Source organism: Chelonus insularis, unplaced genomic scaffold, assembly GCF_013357705.1.
Source record: "Chelonus insularis isolate UGA/USDA-ARS -01 unplaced genomic scaffold, ASM1335770v1 contig_399_pilon, whole genome shotgun sequence".
Lineage (NCBI taxonomy): Eukaryota > Metazoa > Arthropoda > Insecta > Hymenoptera > Braconidae > Chelonus > Chelonus insularis.
Genome location: NW_023276554.1, coordinates 1,454,125 through 1,475,473, shown reverse-complemented (window position 1 = coordinate 1,475,473; position 21,349 = coordinate 1,454,125). Strand labels below are relative to the sequence as shown.

Sequence of the window (21,349 nt, the reverse complement as noted above, 5' to 3'; positions counted from 1 at the left end):
GGTTTGAGGGTTTGCTCAGTATATTCCCGACATTGTTGGTACTCACAAGCAAATGTAACGTCGGCCAGAGACACATTAAAATCGCATAAAATATGTATAACTATCTACGGCCCTTTGGAACCATGCCATTGCTTTTGCCTGCTATATCTTTATCGAGAGCTTACCTTAGCTTTTACCTCTACCCTAAGTCCAAAAGCTCTCGCCGACTTTTATATCTGCTCCATCCCACTTGTCTTTATTCTTTTCAACATCCCAACTATTTTATTTAAGTTGTTTTTGTGGCTGTGACATTTTTTTACTTGAGTTTTATCAGAATTTTACATAAATTTTAAGTCATCGAACTTTTATTAAGATCTAAAGTTAATGAAATAGGGAAATAAAAACTTAATTTTGCTAGTCATTAAATTGAGTATCAAATTCATTTATTTAAATCTTTTGCTATAATTTCTGATATTTCCATTAATATATATATATATATTATCTCAGGTTTAAACTGTTTATTATTGCAAAGGATTAATTTTCATGCAGCAAATTTAATTGTTTAGTATTACCTTTAAAAAATTCTTCATCATCGAATTCAGTTGATTTGATATAAATTTCAATAAAGCTTTGAATTTTATTTAAACTAATTTATAAATTTAAATAAGAAAATGTTTTTAAGTTTATTTTTAGTAAATACTTTTATTATTTTTATAAACTATATTTTAATTAATTATAATAATGAAAATTAGGAGTAATAAAGTAATTGAATACATTCTCAGCTGATGATAAATTGTTAGATCTAGTGGAAGTCTAGTATTTTGACAAGAGGTCGAGAGCCTCTTTCCCAATTACATCATGATTGTCCACCCTGTGAAGCTCTCTTAAGAGCAAAGATTAAATGTGAAAATTACGGTATAAAATCTAGATGATAGAAAATGGTTTTAGAGAAGAAATATGTATCAATCATGAAAAATGTTTAACTTTCATTTAATACAACTATTCTATTAACATGAAATTTTACTGATTTTTTATTGTCATTCAAATTTCAATTTACTGATACAAGCCAGTGATCAGTTTAACAATGGTACGAGTTATTTTTGAAATAATTTTTCAAATTTCTATTGGACCTTTTCAACTTTCAGATCTGTTGTGTTATGCATGTATAATTTACTAGACGTAAATTTAAATACCCTGGTTCCCAGGATATTTAATAAGCCTGGATGTCGTTTTAATAAGTCAGAATGACTCAGAAGTTTTTGAGATTATTTAACTAATAGCAAATATTATTGTGATTTTTACACACTGTTATGAAGCAAACAAGATAAAAATATGATAAAAACAATGTATTTATTTAATTTATCAGCATTAGAAATTGAGTTTACTCTGTTCATAATTTTTAAATATGTGTAGACCATAAAGACAATAATCAATTTGAATTTGATAGGATTCATAGTTGTAGTTGCTACAACTACATTGTGTATCCTTCCCTGAAATATTCCAGCTGCTGAACAGCTTCAACTATCCCCTGAATTCAAAGCTTTCATAACTAAAGTATGTAATGCAGTGAACATGCGTCGACGCGTTGGTGGAAGTGGCACAACCAATGGAGACTTGGTGACTATTAAGTCCGTAGGCGGAGCCTGGGAGTATACGTGCCTTGGTGGACGTGCCGATCCAGCAGACGGCGTTTAGCCACCGCCGAGAAGGAAAATTGTTAGGCTTTTGTGCTGCTTCAATATTAAAACATAATAAAACTTGCATCGTCTTCAAATTGTAACATAAATGTCTAACAAAAACTTACGGATATAGTAAAAGATCAATAAAAAATTTGTAAAATGATGTAAACTAGATTGTTATCAAGAAAAAATTTAATTAAAAATTATACGAAACAAATAATTTGAAAAAAGGTGTCGGGATGCTGCACAGCGCGCTACCAAGGACCTTCTTGCCTCCACCAGGGCTGTGCTATCTTGGCGGTTATTACGGCGAAACAGTGCACTCTTACAGCTCAGTTTCAAGGTTTGTGCCTTTGGACAGTTCTTACATTCCGGATCATCAAGTGATTGCTGCTGAAACAAGACCAGCTAGTCCTATTCCACTTGACTTATCATTAAAACCATCATCAACTCCACATAGTTCAAGAACAGATGACAGTGAGACCATCGAAGTCGATGACATAGAAGACCGCCGAGATGTTTACGATCGAGAGAAGAAATACTACAACTGGGAATCTCGATATGGAACAGAAGATCATCATAGTCCTGTGGCACGAGCTTATCATTACTATGATAGCTTACGTCGTCCAGAGAGTCAAGATCTTCTATACTCTAGTGAAATGTCGAGCTACCAAAGTCCAAGTTCCAGCCCTATTCCAAGTCAGAAACTTCTTCTTACATCACCCAGTACTTTACGATCAATGCAGAGCTACCAGCAACAATTACTTCTCACTCCTCAGCATCATCTCCAAAGTATTAACGCACCGATGACACCTCCCAGCACACCGTCTCCACCTCAATGTCCAAGACGCCGTACAAGAGACGAAGAAGAATCATCAAACCCAAGTTCCAACATCACTCCAACAGCTACAACTCCGAAGACATCGACAGCTGAAAAGATTAATTCAAGACCCAAGAAAAAGCATGCAAGAAGATTGAAATTCGACGAAGACACTAGTAGTCCAGTATCAGGAACTGTAATTCTTGGTCCTGATGAGGCTGTTGTCACAGGTGACATCGATCCTGCATTTAATATCGTCGAAGTAACTGAAGAAGCTAGAGCTGAGCTGGCAAAGATTGAAAATCGTCTTGGCCCCTACCAGTGCAAGCTATGCAGGCAACTGCATGAAGACGCTTTCCAGCTGGCGCAGCACAGGTGCTCAAGGATCGCTCATGTCGAGTACCGTTGTCCTGAATGTGACAAAAGGTTTTCATGTCCAGCCAACTTAGCATCTCATCGGCGCTGGCATAAGCCTCGAATGCCTTCGGGTGATGCTTCTTCAACTACTGTTTCAAGCAATTCAGTGATTTCTGAAATTTCCTGCTCCAAATGCGAAGCTAAATTTACACGACAAGCTGCATTACGTAAACACTTGACTACTCAACATCCTGAAACAAACAACAACATTCCTATCATCAATAATAACAATAGTATCAATAATAATAATAGTATTAATATGGAGTCATCAAAACCATCAACAGCTGGTACATTGGCACTTGCAAACAGATCTCATCTCAACGAGATGCCCTGACAGCATCAGTTCCCTGCAAGACCGCTGCCAAGACGACCTTCACTCTACTGGAGATTCGGACTGGATCTCATGTAATATCTCTGCTGGAACCGTTGACTTGCAAGATACGTGAGTGCACAATCAAAATATTATCAAGATTCTGCAATTTATTATTTCATTCTAGTCTAACGAGTCATTCAGGAAATCTAGTCATCATCTTTAACTCATAAGCTATTCATAAAAGTCATTATTGTAAATAAGTAATATTAAAGTATTGGTAAAGTAGTTGAATTATTCTATCATTCAGTAAAATCTAGTCGTCAAGAAAACTGATGCCAAATCATAAATAGTCAATATTTATTTTCAAGTGCAAAATAATTTTTCTTGCATTTTTTATTGATAGACATATTTTATGGCAATAAATTAAACTAGTCAGTCTATTAGTAATTAACAAATTAAAATGATGATTATTTATTTCTAATGTTATAGTTATAAACGTAGATATACTAGTAGGTTTAGTATCTAGTTTAACTATTTAAATGTATCGAGAATTGAAATCGTCTCGGTCATACAGCTGAAAGATCAAAGATAATTAAGTTAATAGCATTTAACTTTAATCTAATTGTTCTATGCAGGTAATTGAGAAAGTCATTTAGATGATAACAATAAAGCTGTAAAAACATTAGTACTCTTCACATAATTGACTGTTAAGAGGTTATCATTCAGTACTATAAATATGAAAATTTCACTCTTGGTATTCTTGATGGTTTCATGCAATTAGTATTTCAGTTGATAATAATCTTACCTTTCCAGCGAAAATATTTCTAATATTCATTGTTAGTTTCAGTACAAGATAACTATTTCAAAGATAAAAAAAAATTTTTAACTTTATTTGCATAGATTAATGTATGAAAATTTTCAGTTCTTGTTTTTTTATTATTTTGGTATTTTTTAATTCATTCCAAATAGGAATGAAAGAGTATTTGTCTAGTCCAAAGAGCATAGTTAAGATGTTTTTAGATACGTTATCAGATATAGAGAATGTACACTAAGTAATTAAGAGCTGTGGATTATGATAGTTTTTAGTGAAAATTATTAGGAAAAATTAACATTTAAATGCATAAAAAAGAAAAAAATTAATTCTTAAGAAAATTCTTTATTTATTTATTTATTTAATTAAAGGAAATATTTTTTCAACAAATATTTGGCATTTTTAGTGAGATTGATATTTTTTAATCGATGTATTTTTATCAAAACATTTTATTCTTTAAAAATTATTAAATTGTATTTCAAATATTTTTTCTAAAACTTTATATTGTACTATTTGATTGCGAATAAATGGATAAATAGTGTTTAAATTAATTGAAAAAAGAACTTAAAATTGCATTAAAGAGTTAAAATATCAGAAGAATGTTCATAAATATAAATTTAAAATAATGTAAAAAAAATATATATATTAAAAAACAATAATTAAGTGCAGATAAAATTCATTGTGGGAGATTGCAATGTTAAGAATGTAAGATAAAGATTGAAAGATAAAATTTGGCTGTATAACGCGCAAAAGTAATTAATGTTCAGAGGAAAATGAGTAGCTTTAAGTAACAATTAACTCATCGTATCATTAATATTGAGCGTGTCTTTATTAATAAGTTTTTCATTATTATTAACAAGAAAAAAGTAAACACACAAAACTGCGAGCTTATAATGTACTATTTTATATAAAAATATTTCGTGAGTTTTGTAATTTTATTTTGTAGCTTATATTTATCAATATTTAATGTTCAATATTATTGTAAAAAAAAAAATCAGTACATAATTAATAATTAATTACAAAAATTGTAAAAATGTATCATAAACTTTAGTAATAAAATTTAACAAATATTTTTGCTTATTTATGTTTAGTTGTAACTATTTTTTTACTTTAATTATAATTTATTTTAAGCATAGTTGTATATCTGTAAATATAATCTGCTAATAAATAAATGGTATCATTAAATTATTTATGTCTGCTCTTTTTCTCATCCTCATTGTTCAATTTTTTAATCGTGTGACAATACTTTATTTGATGCAATCATTTTTTTAATAGATAAATTTAAAAAAAAAATTGATTGCTTGAGGCTATTGTGTATGAGCCGATCAATATTACTCTACAACGTGTTACTTGATTGTAGAAATGACAAAAGAAGGATTTCTGGCTTGAGTAACCTCAGCAGTGCTATTGTGTACTGTGGATAAAGAAATACATCTCATCTTGAACGAAAGTTGAAAAGGTTCTCTAGTCTTGAGTGTAATCGACCCTTTGGAATTTATCTATTCTTTAAAATTATTATTATTATTTTTCTATTATTAAGAAGATAAGCTGTCGTTGAGCTTATGCAAAAATTTTTTGCAAGCCCTTTAAACTCCAATGAATCAATAAATTTTTTAAACTTAACATAAATAATCATCAGCATCAACTTGATCATCAAGAAACTGTGTTAAATTATTTTCTATAAATCTCAATTCTATTAAATATTTGATGTATCACAGTTACAATAAAATTGTCACGGGTTATTTGAGAGAAACGAACAATCCAATTGGCCTTATATTTCCCACGGATATTCAACGCTAGGATGATCGTCAAAGCGTCGCGAAGCTTTTACAAAGGTCTTGGGAATCTACTTAGTCTTCAAGAGTTTTATGTTCGTTCTTGTCCCGCGAGACTCTCTCAACAGCACTATCCCAAACGCTGACGCCACTACAAGAAGCAATTTCTCAATTTTCTTCGACTTTGTCATCTTCGCTTTGCTATTCGCTGGCGAAATGGAATTTTAGCTTGGAGTGGCTAGAGTCCCAAGACTTCTATCGTCAATTCACTGTCAATCGAAATACCGGGTCGCCTATGATGTATGTAGTACATCCCAAGTATCGAAAGGAAATTTTTTCTATCAAATAATCTACTGCTTTCTACAAGAGACTTTCATGATGATGGAAAATGTTATTGGATGGATTTAAAAAATTTTGGACGAAAAATTGTGATAGATCAAAGTAAAATAGCCGTGAATCATATAATTGTTTCAAATAGCTACTATATGTGTAGCTGTCAACCCCAAATAACGAGTCGTTTTCACCCCAAGGAAGCTTACGGAATGTCCCCTGTTTACCCACGCGGGAATTATGATCAATGTGCCAGGTCTTTGCATACCAATGTCATTTTATTTTAGTTTATTCTGTGCTTTGACTAAAAGTAGGGTTTCTGTTATATTCAATATTTTTTTTAACATACTTGGAAAAGAGTTGCATTACAAGACTTTATTTTTAATATAATCAATTTTATTATATTTTTTTAATCAAGTAACAATATTTTTATTTTGTTTTTTAGGTATTTCAAGAACTAGAAGAGTTATTTTCAACCATCATGATACACTTTTTGGAAAAATGTCTTTGAAAGATGAATAAAGAACATTAGTTGTTGATCGTTTAGCAAACAATGCCATGCTTTTGAAGAAGAAAGTGACCACAATATCTCTTGTATTCCTTTGAGTACAAACATCTTGAAGGATAATAACTATAAAAGCTCTAAGAAAGCACGTTTCACACGTTCATGATGCTGGTAAGGATTTTTTATGGTCTCAAGTATATTTACTTTCAATCCAAAAATTTTCAAACATATCAATAATAATAATAATGATCAATTCAATGAGAACGATAGTAATAAGTTATTTGAACAAAGGGGAAATAATAAATTATTTTTTATTTGTAGATGCTACTTTTCATTAGCTTTTATTTATTTAGCATTTAACAGAACACTTTATTATTATATTAATTATTTAAATTATTTAATTTTTTATTTACTTTTTTTTTTTATTTTATTTCTCAGCAAATATTTTACCAAGAAAGACAACATGCATCACCACCGGAATGCAACTATTTGATGGGAAAAGCCCTCATGGTTGATAGAAAAATGCCATAGGGGAAAAACTGATTACTTTCCCATCAGCCACTGCATCTATTCCCTTCAATGACAACTTACTTTTGGTATCCACACCATTTCAACTTACTCATCAATTTATTTTTTTTTTATGTTTCTAATCAAACAACATTCCATTACAATTTTAATTTTCTGGTAAATAATAATTTTCCCACATGACAAAGTTCATCATCAAAAAGACCTTTTTATGTTGGTGGAGTAGCTTTTCTACAGATTTAGTAGTCATTTAAAAGTTGAAATGTTCTCTGGTGGATATAACGTAATTTCTTTGGTTGGTTGATGTAGAAGTAGTGGCAAGATAAGGCATAATTATCACTTTCAGTAGCTGACTATGAACTGTAAGATGAAGGGAATTAAAAAACTGTATTTCAATTCGCAACGGGGAGCATTGAACGAAAGAGATCAGCCTGGAAAAGTATCTTACGTGGTATCCGACAGCCTGATGTACGTCCACGATATCTAATTCCCAACGTTCTTTGATATCGCGGTTCTTCCTTTATAAGGATTATCGACAAAGAGAGACATAAATATCAGGGTAATCTTTTAGGCTTGATATGGAACGTGTCCGCGTACACTTGGAACACGGCATGCTAACAAAAACTCGTCGTTTCAACGCTCAACCCCTCGTCATATTCCTGTAAGGGTGAACAGTAACTTTCGAAATTGGAGCTATCGATGCATGTTCATTCTTCGTGGATTCCTTTTGTGAATATTTAGATATTTTTATCCTTATTAGTTTTATCTGTATATCAAGACTTACTAGAATGCTATTGATTTTTTCTTTATTTAAAATTACTTCATTTGTTTACATATCTTGATTTCAATTTCAAAGGCCTTCATTATAGTACTTATGAAAGATAAATTTATTCAATACTTGTTATTATATTTTTTTAAATTATATTCCTATTTTGAAATCAAAAATAATATACAAATATTATTATTATTATCATTATTTTACATTAAAATGAAAACTAGTGCATTTGTCATAAATCAAAATTTCTATCTGTCAGTGTCTTTGTAACATAAAATGAGCCAAAGCTTTAGTGGACGTTGCCCGGAAATAAAACTACAAGAATATACTAAATTTATTATATATTTTTATTCAAAGTATATGTTTTAATATCTATTTAAAACAGTATTTTAAAAGATTACATTTAAACATTTGAAAAATTTAAATATTTAAATAAACACAAATAATGTTTATTTTAAATAATTTTTTAATTGACATTAATTAAAAAATGTTTTAAATGTAGATTTTTAACTTTTTTTATCTTTTATAAAAAAATATTAGTTAATTTGTATAAAACAAGTTCTAAAAAATCTTTATCTGTTCTCTTTAATGTTGGGATATAACAAAAATTACTCGTCATTCTTTTCTGTGAAGTTGACCATTTTGTATTTCCGGCCTGTTGAGCATCGGACAACCCTGAGATACAGTAGTCCTTCTTGGCATCTTCAAAGGAAACCACAGTGTTGAACACAGTGGTATCAGAAAGTCCTCCTAATGATGTGGTTCTACTTATTTATAACAAGCTTTGAAAGTGTTTCAGGAACACAAATATAACATATTTACATATTCAAAAAATCCACAGTATATTTATCTTCCACTCAATAGCTGCTCATTTCATGTAAAAAAATTTTAAAAAACTTTTCCATAACTGACGATGTTGTTTAAAATAAAAAAATATATCAATCATTGGCAACATTTATTTTAATAACTAATGCAAGCTTCACTTCAATGTACTACTTTTTTTATCAGATCTAATTATTATAGTCTTTAATTATTGATAAATTAAATAAAATATATAGTAAGAATATGAAGTGGTGAATATATAAAATAGTTAATAGCTAATGATAAACATCTAACATTGAAATTTACACGTCCATAGTATAATTATGCGATCATTTGAGCTTTGACGCAACAGATAGGCATACAGTTTCATTACGCAGAATGGAATGTTTCATCACATAGCAGTGGTAGTTAATTGACGCATTTCACATTAGCTTCTTTTGAGCTCATTTCAACCCCTTTTCAAGCAATTATTACAACATTATTTTATAGCGTCCTTTCGTGAGCATAATATAATTTTAATCATGGCCTCTTTTATTAAGAATGCAATAAAATTTTATCAACGTACAATATATATACAGGTATATTAAATAAATATAAAAAGTACTTAATTAGATGTAATAAATTTTTATTCTTGAGTTGGTGCTCAAGCAGTAGAAGAATCGAGTAGAAAAAGCCTTCACTGGTAGGCCAAGGTTAGCCGCATGACCAAACTATCCAAAGTATTCGAGCGTGTGTTTTGGTAAAACTAGACTTTCTTTTTGGATTAACTTGCAAGATAAGGGTAGTTCTCGCCAATTCGTGTTCACTCAATTCCTTGCTAGCAAGGTGTTATGATAAACGGTCTCATGTATAGTAGTTTGTCGAGGCTTCGGCCACCACGCCACCCCTTTCTTTCCCATTCTCTTGCGCCCTTTCTGCGCCTGTTTCACTGCGTATCTACGATTTCAGGCAACTTGTTGCTCTGCTTTCACATTCGTAATCAATCGTTGGCTATTCACGAATTAGTCTGGCAATTACTCGTCGGATGTTTAGAGAGATAGAAAAATTACTTAGATCTTATTAGTTGAAATAAAAGGCCTGACCAAAATGGATATATACTACTCAGAATGCTTCTTAAAAAATTAATTTTAAGTAAAGTGTTTTTGATAAATCTTTTTATTAAAATATTAATATTATTGGATAGTAGTGGACATTATTATTTTGAGAAGTAATCAATTCTGTTATATCTTGTCCAGAATTCATTAATTAATGCTAAAAAATGATAGGAAAATTGAGAGAAAGAATTTTAATTATTGATGCTACCTTGAAAGTCAGATATAATTTGATAAAATATTTAATAAATATAAAATATAATTTAGATTAAATGTGTTTGAAATTTATCATAAAATTTTTGTTTCAGGAGCATCAATTGTCAAATGCAAAAAGATTGCTTCTAGCTTTGAACATTTGTGACAGCCCAATAGATTCAGTAATCACTTTGATGTAGTCAAGCTGCTAGAACTCTAGAGGAATTTAATTGTTTATTAACAAAATATTTTTATAAAGTTTCACTGGTTTACATGATGAGATGAAAAATCAATAAATTTATTCAAACCATTTGAATTAAATTCATTGAATAGAATTAAAGCTGAACACTGCATTGTAAGGTGAGAATTTATTGTAAAAAAAGTTTAAAATTAATTCGTTATGACGAAACGACGTGAAATAATTTATCATAAGATAAATGATCAATTGCGGTAATGTATTCGAAAGGGTACACAAGAGGGTTTGCCGTCAATTATTCTCACGGGGCAAATATATAGCAAACGCGTGCCACTGTTTGTGCGTGATAAAATTATTAAGGTAAATACCGTAGTGCATGCTGAGATCGAATTCGATTAGTAGACGCGACAATTTTGCTCAAGTACATTTACTATATCGTATAAATCCTATCGTCCAAGTGAGATTTTTAATTGCTTTCTACTCTTGCAATTCTTATCGCTAGACTCATTGGCTTTATCGTTCCATAAGTCTCAAAGACCTTTCCCCTCTTTTCAAGTCTATATCATCCCTGGAAGCAGTCACTGCAGAAGAAAATTCACTCTATTGTTCAACAACAACGTGACTCTCTAATGAGAAGTCATTTGCATGTGCGTTTTCACTCGTCGTCACGTCATTCTCAGATTCTTGGACTCTATAACACATTCAGGTCCCCCATGAATTTTCTTGGTGATTTTTTTTTGTATCACTTACCTATTTTCCAATAATTACCATTCTTCTTTGCAATTATTTGATATTTTTCTCTGCTATTATGTCATGAAAATAACTTTAACAATAATTAGCTCACAACAATGAGTCAATAATTAATTTATAAAAAAGATCATTAATTTTTCTACATGTCTACATGTATTTATTGGAATAAGTCAGTATTGCATCAAGTTGTAGATCTATTATTTCATATAAAAATGAATCTATAGAAGTGTGTTAAATGATGTTTAACATTTGATAGTTTTGTTCTTTTATTTAATCATTTAGATAAAGTCTTTGTAAGCAGACGAATCTTCAACATGCTAAGTAATATAACATTCAGAACAGTTTAATTAAAATTAATGAAACATTCCATTTTATTAATACTCCAAACCAATAATATTTTTAGATTATTTATATATGATAATCAAATGGAATAACTGATCCTAAAATACACTCGATTTGTTTCCCTTAACATAAAAAATAATTTCATTTCTATTGTTCCTGATTTCAGATCATAACCAGCAATAATTTTCAATCTAGCACTCTCTAGATGTGCCATATGGCTGAGTGTTGCACGTGATTCGATAGTGCGAATCACCATAATCGTTCAACGAAAATACTCCCATGTGTCGGCATCATAAGGGGTTGGTGGATGGTGGGAACGTTGGTGCAGCAACAGCTCTTCAAGGGGTAAGTCTATTGATGCATCTCCAACACAAAATTAATCGTCAGCATTATGAAGCATCAGGCTTCTTCCCATTAAGACTACCATTCATTATTTCCACGCATACATTTAATTTCAAACGATTTAACAAATATCTGATAAAAAAAAAAGTTGAGTCTGGTGTGATATTAAAATAAAAATATAAAATTTTTTTTTCTTGAATTTTTCAAAAGAAAATCGTGTTAATGACTACTAATGATTAGGCAAGAAAGCTTTCCCGCCTTTGTTGTACCTGTATCGAATGATCCACGAGTACGCTTGGCAATTGAGATAACAGATCCAGCAGTATCAATTACAAAGGGTAAAGAGAAGTCAGACGGGGTAATCGGTGGCCCACATAACACTTAGCTAGCACTTAAGTCACACTCAATGCCTCTCTTTACTCCTATATGCCTCGTCAAATTACTAATTATTACGCCAGGTAATTGTTTGACATTATACCTACGCTATTTCTTCGCACAAGTAATATCTGCATGCGAGGGCGGACTAAATTATTCGCGCTTACACTTCTCACTCGCTACAATTATTCCGCACGATCATTTTTTTTCCTCTCTCGAAGTACTATTCACCACTCGAGAATATATAAACGAAGGTTTATCGCTTTGCTTACTCGGGTGTTCTTGATTTTTTTTCAACCTTCTATACACCGTAATAACTACCGATTACAAGCACATTTATTCAAACTTTGATGGTAATCAATTATTTAAGTAATAACTAACAGTGTAAGCTTGATTTTTTTTTCGTGGATAAAAATACGATTCTGAAAGTTTGTAGCAGTAAATACTACACTTAGTTAGAGATATAAAAGCTTTTTAATAAGAAATAAATTGGAAAATTGGATTCTATGAAACACTGTTATCAATATCAAAAAGCAAAAGTTTGTACGAAAATAATTTAATTGAACAAAAAAAAAAACAACAACAACAAGCTTCCTTTAATTTAACTCATGATTCTCTGGAAAATAAGTGTTTGCTTCAAGATACAAGGAAAAATATCATTTAATTTATTTTGCAAATAAATAATGATTAAAAAAAATTGCAAACTCACATGAAATAAAACAAAGAAAATTAGGAAACAATAGCGGTTATTTTCAAAGACCTTCCGATGCATTATAGAGTGGTCTAATAGTTGTTAGGTACACCCTAATGAGGAGCGTGAAGAGAGGGAGTGGTTTTTAATCAAAGTATTCATCCCTTTTATACACACATTGTTTTGGAGAAGGCCAGTGTGGTGATCATGAGTTTTTCCACTGGGTTCTCATAGTTCTGGTGTTCCTGTGGGAACGTGCCGTTGCGTTTTATATACTCCATATCCAAGGCTAAAGAAGAAGGGGGCGTAAAGCCGTGTGCCCCTTCTTCAAATCTACTCCTATGGGAAATATCTACGTGCTCGACAACGGATCGTCATCGAGCTTCATGGCGTGCAAATTGGTTTACACGAGGGTTCGAGATGTAGTTGCATCCTTTATGGTCCTTTTGGCTCTTTGTTTGACAATCTCATGGCATTCCGCACATCACAACCAGTCGTTTTGGGGTGTAGATATACATTTAATATTAATGCGACCCTGCTGACTACTTGGAGGATAATTCAATAACGACTTCACACTTGATAGCTATCGGTGGTCTAATGTCTTTAAAGTTTGATGCATAAATCATGAGACTGTATCATTTTATTCTCTAGACTTTATATTTGATTATGATGATTCTTCATAGTATTCATTCTTTGGATTCTAATTTTTTATTCTGTTAATTAACTTAATTAACTACATTTACATGAATAATTTTTTTATTACATTGAAATCGACTTACAGTATATTTTTCATATAAATAATATAATCAGTCATTTAAAAGACAAAAAATAAAACAAAAATAAAACTGGACATTCATTGAAATCCGTAATTTTGTCATCTATTAGTTTCTTTGTTTATAATAAATTGCTCACGTTATAAACAATATAGAATTATTCAATCACATCAAATTATTTATAACAACATTTTGTTGAAATGATATTTATCAAATATAATGATAGTCATAGTCATAATCATACTCAATTTATTTTACAATCTTTTGTTATAAAAAAAGAATGGCTTGATTGAATTTGTTTAAACTCCTTTCAAATTTTTTTTTACTGTATTATCTTTCAAATGAATTCTGTCTGGAGTCTATATCTTCAATAGTTCATCAAAATACACTTCCCAATGGGAAAAACATAAGAGATTATTCTAAAAAAAAAAATAGTTTAAAAAGATTAATTAATTTATTCTTAGGAATTTATTTCAATTTACTTTATTAAATGTTAGATCTTTTTTTTTATTAAATTAAAATAAAATAGAGAAGTTTCTAGAGAAAAAGTTACTTTTCAACTGGGGAACTATTGCATTATAGTAGAAATAAAAAATATGAAGATTTAATCTCGTGTAATGATTTAATTGGTTGAACAATAATATTAATTCAGTCAGTTATAAATGCCTGTGCTAATTAATTTGGCAATCTTCTGGTCGACTATTCCTTTTTGGCAGCTCTCGAGGGGTTGATTTCCGGGTTGTGAGATTTAGTCGAATGTCCATAGGCCATTATATCTTCTAGGGTTCCAATCGTGGTCATAACTACCCCCAGGGAGTTGGTAGAATATACCCCGGTAGATCCACATTATATTTACTATATCGTGGCATCGTAGTACTGTTAAAAGAAACGCCACAACTCGGTCTCCTACGGCATGGGAACAGTACACTGTAGGCGGATTACCAAACGCACAATGTGCTTGGAAGCTAGGAAATTGACGACTGGACACGTGCATGACACGCGACTTACTCGCAGAACCTCATTGCTATCGCAGCGGGATTCTTTTCGTGAGTTTTTGCTTTTACTCCTGTATATATACTTTACTTATCTATCAACCCCTCGTCAATTTGGTTTTTTTTCTTTCCTTCTTTTCTCTTTGTGTTGACAAAATACCTTCAGACTGAGTCATAGAATCCTTCGGGGAATTTTTCTATTAATAAAAATAATCGACAGATGAACTCTCATTACGAATTTGGACGTGTTTGGTGAGGAAAGAAATAAATCCATGGAAAGAAGATTAAGTATCACTATAACAATAACTAACTTTGATAAAGCTTTATACATCACATCTTTTAAATACTGTCAACATTATAAAATGATTTATAGATCTATTTCATTTATTAGCAATACATTTGAACGGATTATATTTAATTCATTAAAAGATTCCTTGAATTTGAATTTTTATTTTAATGGAACATTTATCCACATAATCTATAGCTTCATTTATACACCATGGAAATAAATGGTAAATATAAAATAAACTTGACAATGGTTGACCTTGGAACTCAATAAACTGGAATAAAATATTACCCTGAACAGGAGGGTTCATTGAAATAATCTAGTTTTGACTTGGTAAGTCAATTCAAGACAACAATCTAAAAATAACAAGATAGTTTTTTCATCCAACAATTTTTTTTGTTCATTAATATCATTCTTAATTATTCTAATCAACTTCTATGATGATAAAGTCTAATTTTTAATATTTATTTATTCATTTTGAAGTTAAATCTTGCTCCAATTTCAACAAAATTGCTAGGAAAATTTCTATTCAACAGGAAAAATTAAAAAAAAAAAGCGAGTATTAATTTGATGGCCAACAATCAGGGAAAAAAGATTGGCACGTGCTTTTGTGCTTTTTCGTAGAGTAAAATCAACAGAAAAACATCAAAGAAAGTAGTCGTGGAGAGATTGACAAAGTGTGAGGAGCAAAGGACGAAGAACGTGTCTACAACCCTCGATGTGTGCGTATGTGAGTTGTACTATCACTAAGTTAACGTGTGAACTCTTCATACGAATTGTTCTATCAACTATTTTCCCTCTATTGCGATAATCTGTACACTTACAAAATGAAAAAAAAAATACTCTATTTTTTATCCCAACCTGACAGTTTGCCAACAGATAAAAAAGCAATAAAACAATTTGTCTTTTAAACTAAATGGATTTTTTTAAAACAAATATCATAACTGGAATAAAAAACAAAAAATATAACAGTTTACCAAATGTAAAAGCAATTATTGACAAATTTAAATAAGAAGTATTGAGTTTAGATTACATGGACCAGAAATCGTCACGTCAAGAACAAACAAACGCAACGAAAAAGCGTCAGAAAATATCCCTTCGTCGTAGCTTCAGTTGATGTTTGATTAGACAGACATATAGAAGAGTTACTGGAATAGTTTATTTTCCTCTTTCAACGTAAACATTAATTAAAAAAAAAAAAATAAGTGTAATCTAATTAAGCACATTCTTCAGAGCTTGATTATTTAACAGAATAAAAGTAGGAAGTAAAGGATCTATATTAGACAGTCTCAAAGTTGAGGAAATTGTGGTGCGTGGAGTAATATTGAGGAGTGGAGGGCAATATCATGTCGAAGGGTAGATAAGGTGCGACAGGAATGGGTGGTACCTGGGTCGTTCTGAGTCACCGTAGATTTTTTTCAAGGGGCGCCAAAGCTTTTGCAACATTTCATCGAGGGGAACACAGTATCGATCAAATAGCCATCTTGTTTACTGGTAATGACTGCCACGAGTCTGATGTTTCAAATAAGCGTGATAGGGTCAATATATCGCCATCAGAGATACGTTACAAATTCTATGAATTACATTCCATGTTGACTTCATTATTACTTCATTTTTTTTTTATTGCTATTTTCAGTATCACAAAATTAACAAAAGAGACAATTTGTTTTATTTTATGTCTTTACAACAAAAGTACTGATTTGAATCAATGTTATTATCATGTAGGTTCACCGAAATAAATGTTTGGTTTTATTTTCCAAGAATTAGAGTGTTGAAAGCAGAATTAAAGCTTTGATGTAACAATAAGTAGTATACAAAGCTTTTAGTTATTTTTAAATAAGTTTTATTATTCATTAGCAAAATGTATACTGTAAATCCAAGTTTTTTGAATTTAAAATGCTATAAAAATTGTATAATCGATTTTAAAACACTTTTAAACGTTGGAAATTGACTGTAAATCTTCTATGGTTTATTGATATGATATTTAACGTTGTATATTTTATTTCAAAATGATACTCACTTGGATCTACAGTACATTTACAATAATAACTTGAGTATTTTTTTACATTGTTTATCTATGAAATTAGTTGTCAAAATAATTCACAGTAAAAAAAGTAGAATATCTAAATGTATGTGAATACAATGATTGTCAAACAATGCAATCACTGGAATTAATCTTCAACAAAGAATTCGAAACTAAAGACAACATACATAGGAACGATGAGTTGATTGACTAACGTGTCAGAGCCAGGATCGACATTGTCCCCTCTATTATTTACGGGAAAAAGTCAGAAGTAAAGAAGGGAAGCTGTTTGGGATCTGGAGGAGGAGAAGAAGAAGAAGGAGCACAAGATCAAGTCAGTGGGTGAGATTATAGGGATATTACATTTTCCAATAAATTGCCGAGTTTTTTCCAAGACATGACAGCCTTAACAGTACTACACTTGCTGTTATAAGACTCATTAATTTTCATTTCATACCAAAAAAGTAAAAAATGAATTACTTTAATGCTGTTGGAGTGAAGCTAAAAAATGGAATAAAAATGATATTGTTGGTAATGAACGAGTGAGAAGGTAATTAAAGGTAAACATCTTATGAAGTAATATAAATTAATATGAAAAAACAAGTGAGACATTTGACTACCTGTAATGAAGAATTATTGAGACTTATCTTAACATTTAATTCACACTTTCAGCTTGCGTTCCCATAAACGAATTAGTTCACAGTATTAGCTTCGCTATTCAGACTAGAGGTTGGAGGATAACCCTTTCGCACTTCCACCGTTGAATACAGTAATTAACGGGTATACCTCGAATTACGGATGCCGCCTCGAGCGAGAAAGCACAGAGGTGCAGAGGATGGTACATTGGGTGCAGTTGAACCAATTGGGGAAAGGGGGATATACGCTTGTGAGAGAGTTCTAGTTTGCCGGGGTTACGTTTGGCAAATATAAGCTCTTCGTAAACGCGTAATAAGGTTAACACACTCGACACTCTATTTCTCTTTCTCTCATCGTGGTAATGAAGTTATTTCAAGTAACTACCGATACCAAGCATCGTCTCACTTCCCATCGAGTTCTATTTTTTAATCTTTCTTTTTTACAACTGAAATAAATGTGATGTTCATTATTTAAATCATTCATTTGTTCTAATAATTAATTATTTATTTTTAAACTAATTGATATAATTCGAACATTGAACAAATATTTTTGATGTAATTTATTACATCGTTATTCAGTATGTAAGAATTAATTGTTAAAGTAGACAATCCAGAGCTCTATTGTTTTGTTTTAAGATTGTTGATATTATTATTGTTGGTATTATTCTTGAGAGTAAGCTTGTTTATTGTTAATTCTCAGAGAATTTCAATTGAGCTATTGCATACAATAGAAAGGTGGAACTGGACCCTAATGAGCGCGTGCCGTTGACAGAACTGTACTTTGGTATTATGTATTAAACGTGTCTGAGTGATGTACATGGTGCACAATATTTGTAAGTAACGCGTTAACGAATTTGACGTGATTCAGATTCTTAAGTCACCATCCACACTCCAGACTATATTCTATATTTAAACCAGACGTTTTTTTCTCATCAGATTTTTTGTTAGGGTGGAAAAAAAAATTTTACACATGTCAATTAGCTGAGAATAATGTGATGAATAAATAAAAATATCTTTTATTAAAATATATAAAATAATATCTAGATAAAAAAAATTTTAATGTTATAATTATTTATTATTATAAAAAAAAAAGATTTTGAAAAATAATAATTAATTATTAGCATGATTAGAAAAATGCAGTAATAAATAATTAAAATGATTGTTATCTGTTCACTCGAATTAGAAACAATTAATCTTTTTTTTTATTTGATTATGATCATCGTTGTTAAAGGATTTTTATTTAACATTATATCTTAACATGCAAGTACGCTAAGAAAAAAATCTTGTTACATGCAAAAATTTATTATTTAATCAATGAAAAAGTTATTGAATATTTGCAACAAAATTTTTTATTCAATTTAATTATATTTTACTTGAAAAACATTTGTTGTCATTCAATTTAATATCATGATAAATTTAAATACGAATCATGTTTGATTAATTATTTGATAAAATTTTCATTTTTTTTAGACACTATGGACTTTAATAAATAATTTATTGTTTTCTTTTTATTTTTTTAAAATTTATTTATTCAATATTATTCATTCAATAAACTGTTTAATTCAATCAAAAAAATTTTCTTTCATGTTAGATAAATCTTTATTTAAAATAAATACATTAAAGGAAATAAGAAAAAATTATAATAAATCAATACTCAAGATATTTTTATTTAAAAAAATTCCGATGCAATGGAAACGTTTCGATTTTTTTAAATCTATAAATTTTTTGTTGTTCTTAAAATAAAGTTCAGGTTTGATAGAAAAGAATAAAGAATTATTCTATTAATTATTTTTTTTTGGAGTAAAAATATGTTAAAAATTAGAAATGATTCTTCAGCATTTCATGACATATGTTAGGAAATATTGGAAAAAACATGTTGACTGCCATTTTTGAACTTACTTCATGATAATAAAAATTAATAGATAGGAGTTATCATTGTGCAGATAATTGAACAATGACCGTTATAACTGCCATAGTCTTGCATCGATAAAACATTCAGGGGTGTTACACTAACGGCTATTATTCAACATACACGCGTTGTCAATTATTTCAACCCCTTCTTCGTCAAATTAATTATTTACACAATTCACATTAAAAAATTCACAACGTAAGCTCTAACTCTCATTTTTATGTTCATCAATAGAATCTTTTCCATCCCAAGTCAAGTTATTTTGTTGATAAAAGCAGAAATAAAATAGTTAACGGTCAAAAAAGTAAATAAAATAGCAAATTGTTGTGAGAATATTAAATAAAAATAGGAAAAAATAAGGTGAAATGAAAGGGGATGGGAATTGGATGCACCTGCAGTTTTACATTAAACGGAAGGGTGTATAAAGTACCTGTTCGCGAGGGTAATGCAATGGAGGGTATTATTTAGTTCGATTGGTAACATGATGGAGGTTGGAACCAAAATGACGTTGGTTGCGGGGGTGAATCACCAATCAACCGTCGCAACGCGTCAGTTTTGTCGGGACAGTAGGACGCCAAATGGGTAATTAAAGTGCCATAACTCTCCCACGGCATCCAACATTTCAAGAGTAGAAGAATGTTTGGGGTTATTTGTTCGTTGTGGCCATCAACATGAGATCGCGCCCTCGATTAAATGTACGCGTTAGTGTCATTGAAGAACAAGAGGGTTGGCCTCAAGAGTATCCCATAGGTGTAGAACACACCCTTGATAATGTACTTTGAATTTGTTGTGGGAATACTTTTGTACATCATTGTGTTACACTTCCCATCAGTTTTTATTTTTTACAGCTGCTCTCTTGCATTCCCATTCTATTTTCCCTTAATTATTTTACCATGATTTGATCATCATGTTTGATTAATATTCTATACTTGAATTGTTTTTTTTGCCGACTCATTTGAGATCGGCGGTGCTAGTAATTGAATTAAAGTTTAGATCATCACTGCCCTGAGTCACACTGGACAGATAGTGGGAGACTTTTTCGAGTCATAAACTTGAAGTCTTGTGAAATATATATGTTACCACGGCGCCTCTAATGCCAATGTGTCATGAAAATAAATGTATGGATCAAATTACGTCGCGACTCTTTAAATTATCCTTTTTTATTTAATATTTGTTTTGTTTCTATTTTTAAATCAGCATATTGGGAATCGGTAATTGTATTTACCTTTTCTTTTCTATCAAGTTTCATTCAATACTTCTGAATCATCCAACAAACACTTTACCTTTTTAAAAAATTAATTCATAATAATTATTAAAATAAAACATTCTTTATGTTATTTAATAAACTTTCCAGTCATAAAAGATTTTTATTTAAACAAAAAGTTTTCTGGAAATTACAAAGTAAAGTAAATGAATTTAATTAGAGCTTTTCCCCTCTAATTGATATATTACTTTATTTAAATACATTATTTAAAATTCGTTTTTTTTTATAAACATCCAAGAAGTTTATTTAACAAAAATAATAATTAAAAAATAGTAGACAAAATAAAATTAGTTGGAATCTTGTAATAATTTTTTTCTTATGATTTATTTAACTTGATGAAGTTGAAAGATTACTGTACTCTAGTGTTGATATGCAATTATTTTTTTTAATCCAAATAATTACATTGTAATGTTTATAACACAGTAAACATTTCAGATGTTTGGTATGTAATTGCAATCAATGGAGATTATGTAGTTAAAATGTTGATATAATTCCACGAAGTTTCACAGAAAAATATTGATCTAATAATAGACTACGAGCTGTAGTGAAACTATTTCCGCACTTATACTTTTATGTATCATTGCGTGCACACGCAATATTTAGTCGGACTCCCCTAAACACCGACGCCAAGTGAGTCAGTCCGACGACGTGGTGGCGTCTAGACGCTTTGCGTCGCCCCATCGTCATCCGTTGATTTGCCTGGTGCCCTGGCGACCCTTCACCTGAACAATCAT

The 21,349-nt window shown here is 30.6% G+C and overlaps 2 protein-coding genes across 3 annotated transcripts in view; both read left to right on the top strand.

Annotated features, from left to right (window-relative positions):
• Positions 1-21,349, top strand: part of LOC118068173 (claspin-like) — a 47,880-nt gene that overhangs the window by 5,502 nt on the left and 21,029 nt on the right. The window contains exons 6-9 of one of the 2 annotated variants that reach the window (XM_035085391.1): positions 6,570-6,800; positions 7,068-7,225; positions 10,151-10,397; positions 11,492-11,670. The gene's annotated coding sequence lies outside the window, so the exon portion shown is untranslated. The remainder of the gene's footprint in view (positions 1-6,569; positions 6,801-7,067; positions 7,226-10,150; positions 10,398-11,491; positions 11,671-21,349) is intronic. The other variant, XM_035085392.1, reaches the window with a different exon arrangement.
• Positions 1,681-7,144, top strand: LOC118068137 (asparagine-rich zinc finger protein AZF1-like). Its single transcript, XM_035085337.1, has 3 exons — positions 1,681-3,143; positions 6,857-6,898; positions 7,068-7,144. The coding sequence occupies exons 1-3, from the start codon at positions 1,898-1,900 to the stop codon at positions 7,142-7,144; spliced, it is 1,365 nt and encodes a 454-aa protein (XP_034941228.1). The 5' UTR covers positions 1,681-1,897.

Coding starts and splice junctions, on each gene's coding strand:
- LOC118068137 (XM_035085337.1), top strand. CDS start 1,898: ATGCTGCACAGCGCGCTACCAAGGACCTTCTTGCCTCCACCAGGGCTG. Junction 3,144..6,856: donor CAATAGTATCAATAATAATA/ATAGTATTAATA, acceptor AAATTTTCAAAC/ATATCAATAATAATAATAAT. Junction 6,899..7,067: donor TCAATTCAATGAGAACGATA/GTAATAAGTTAT, acceptor TTTATTTCTCAG/CAAATATTTTACCAAGAAAG.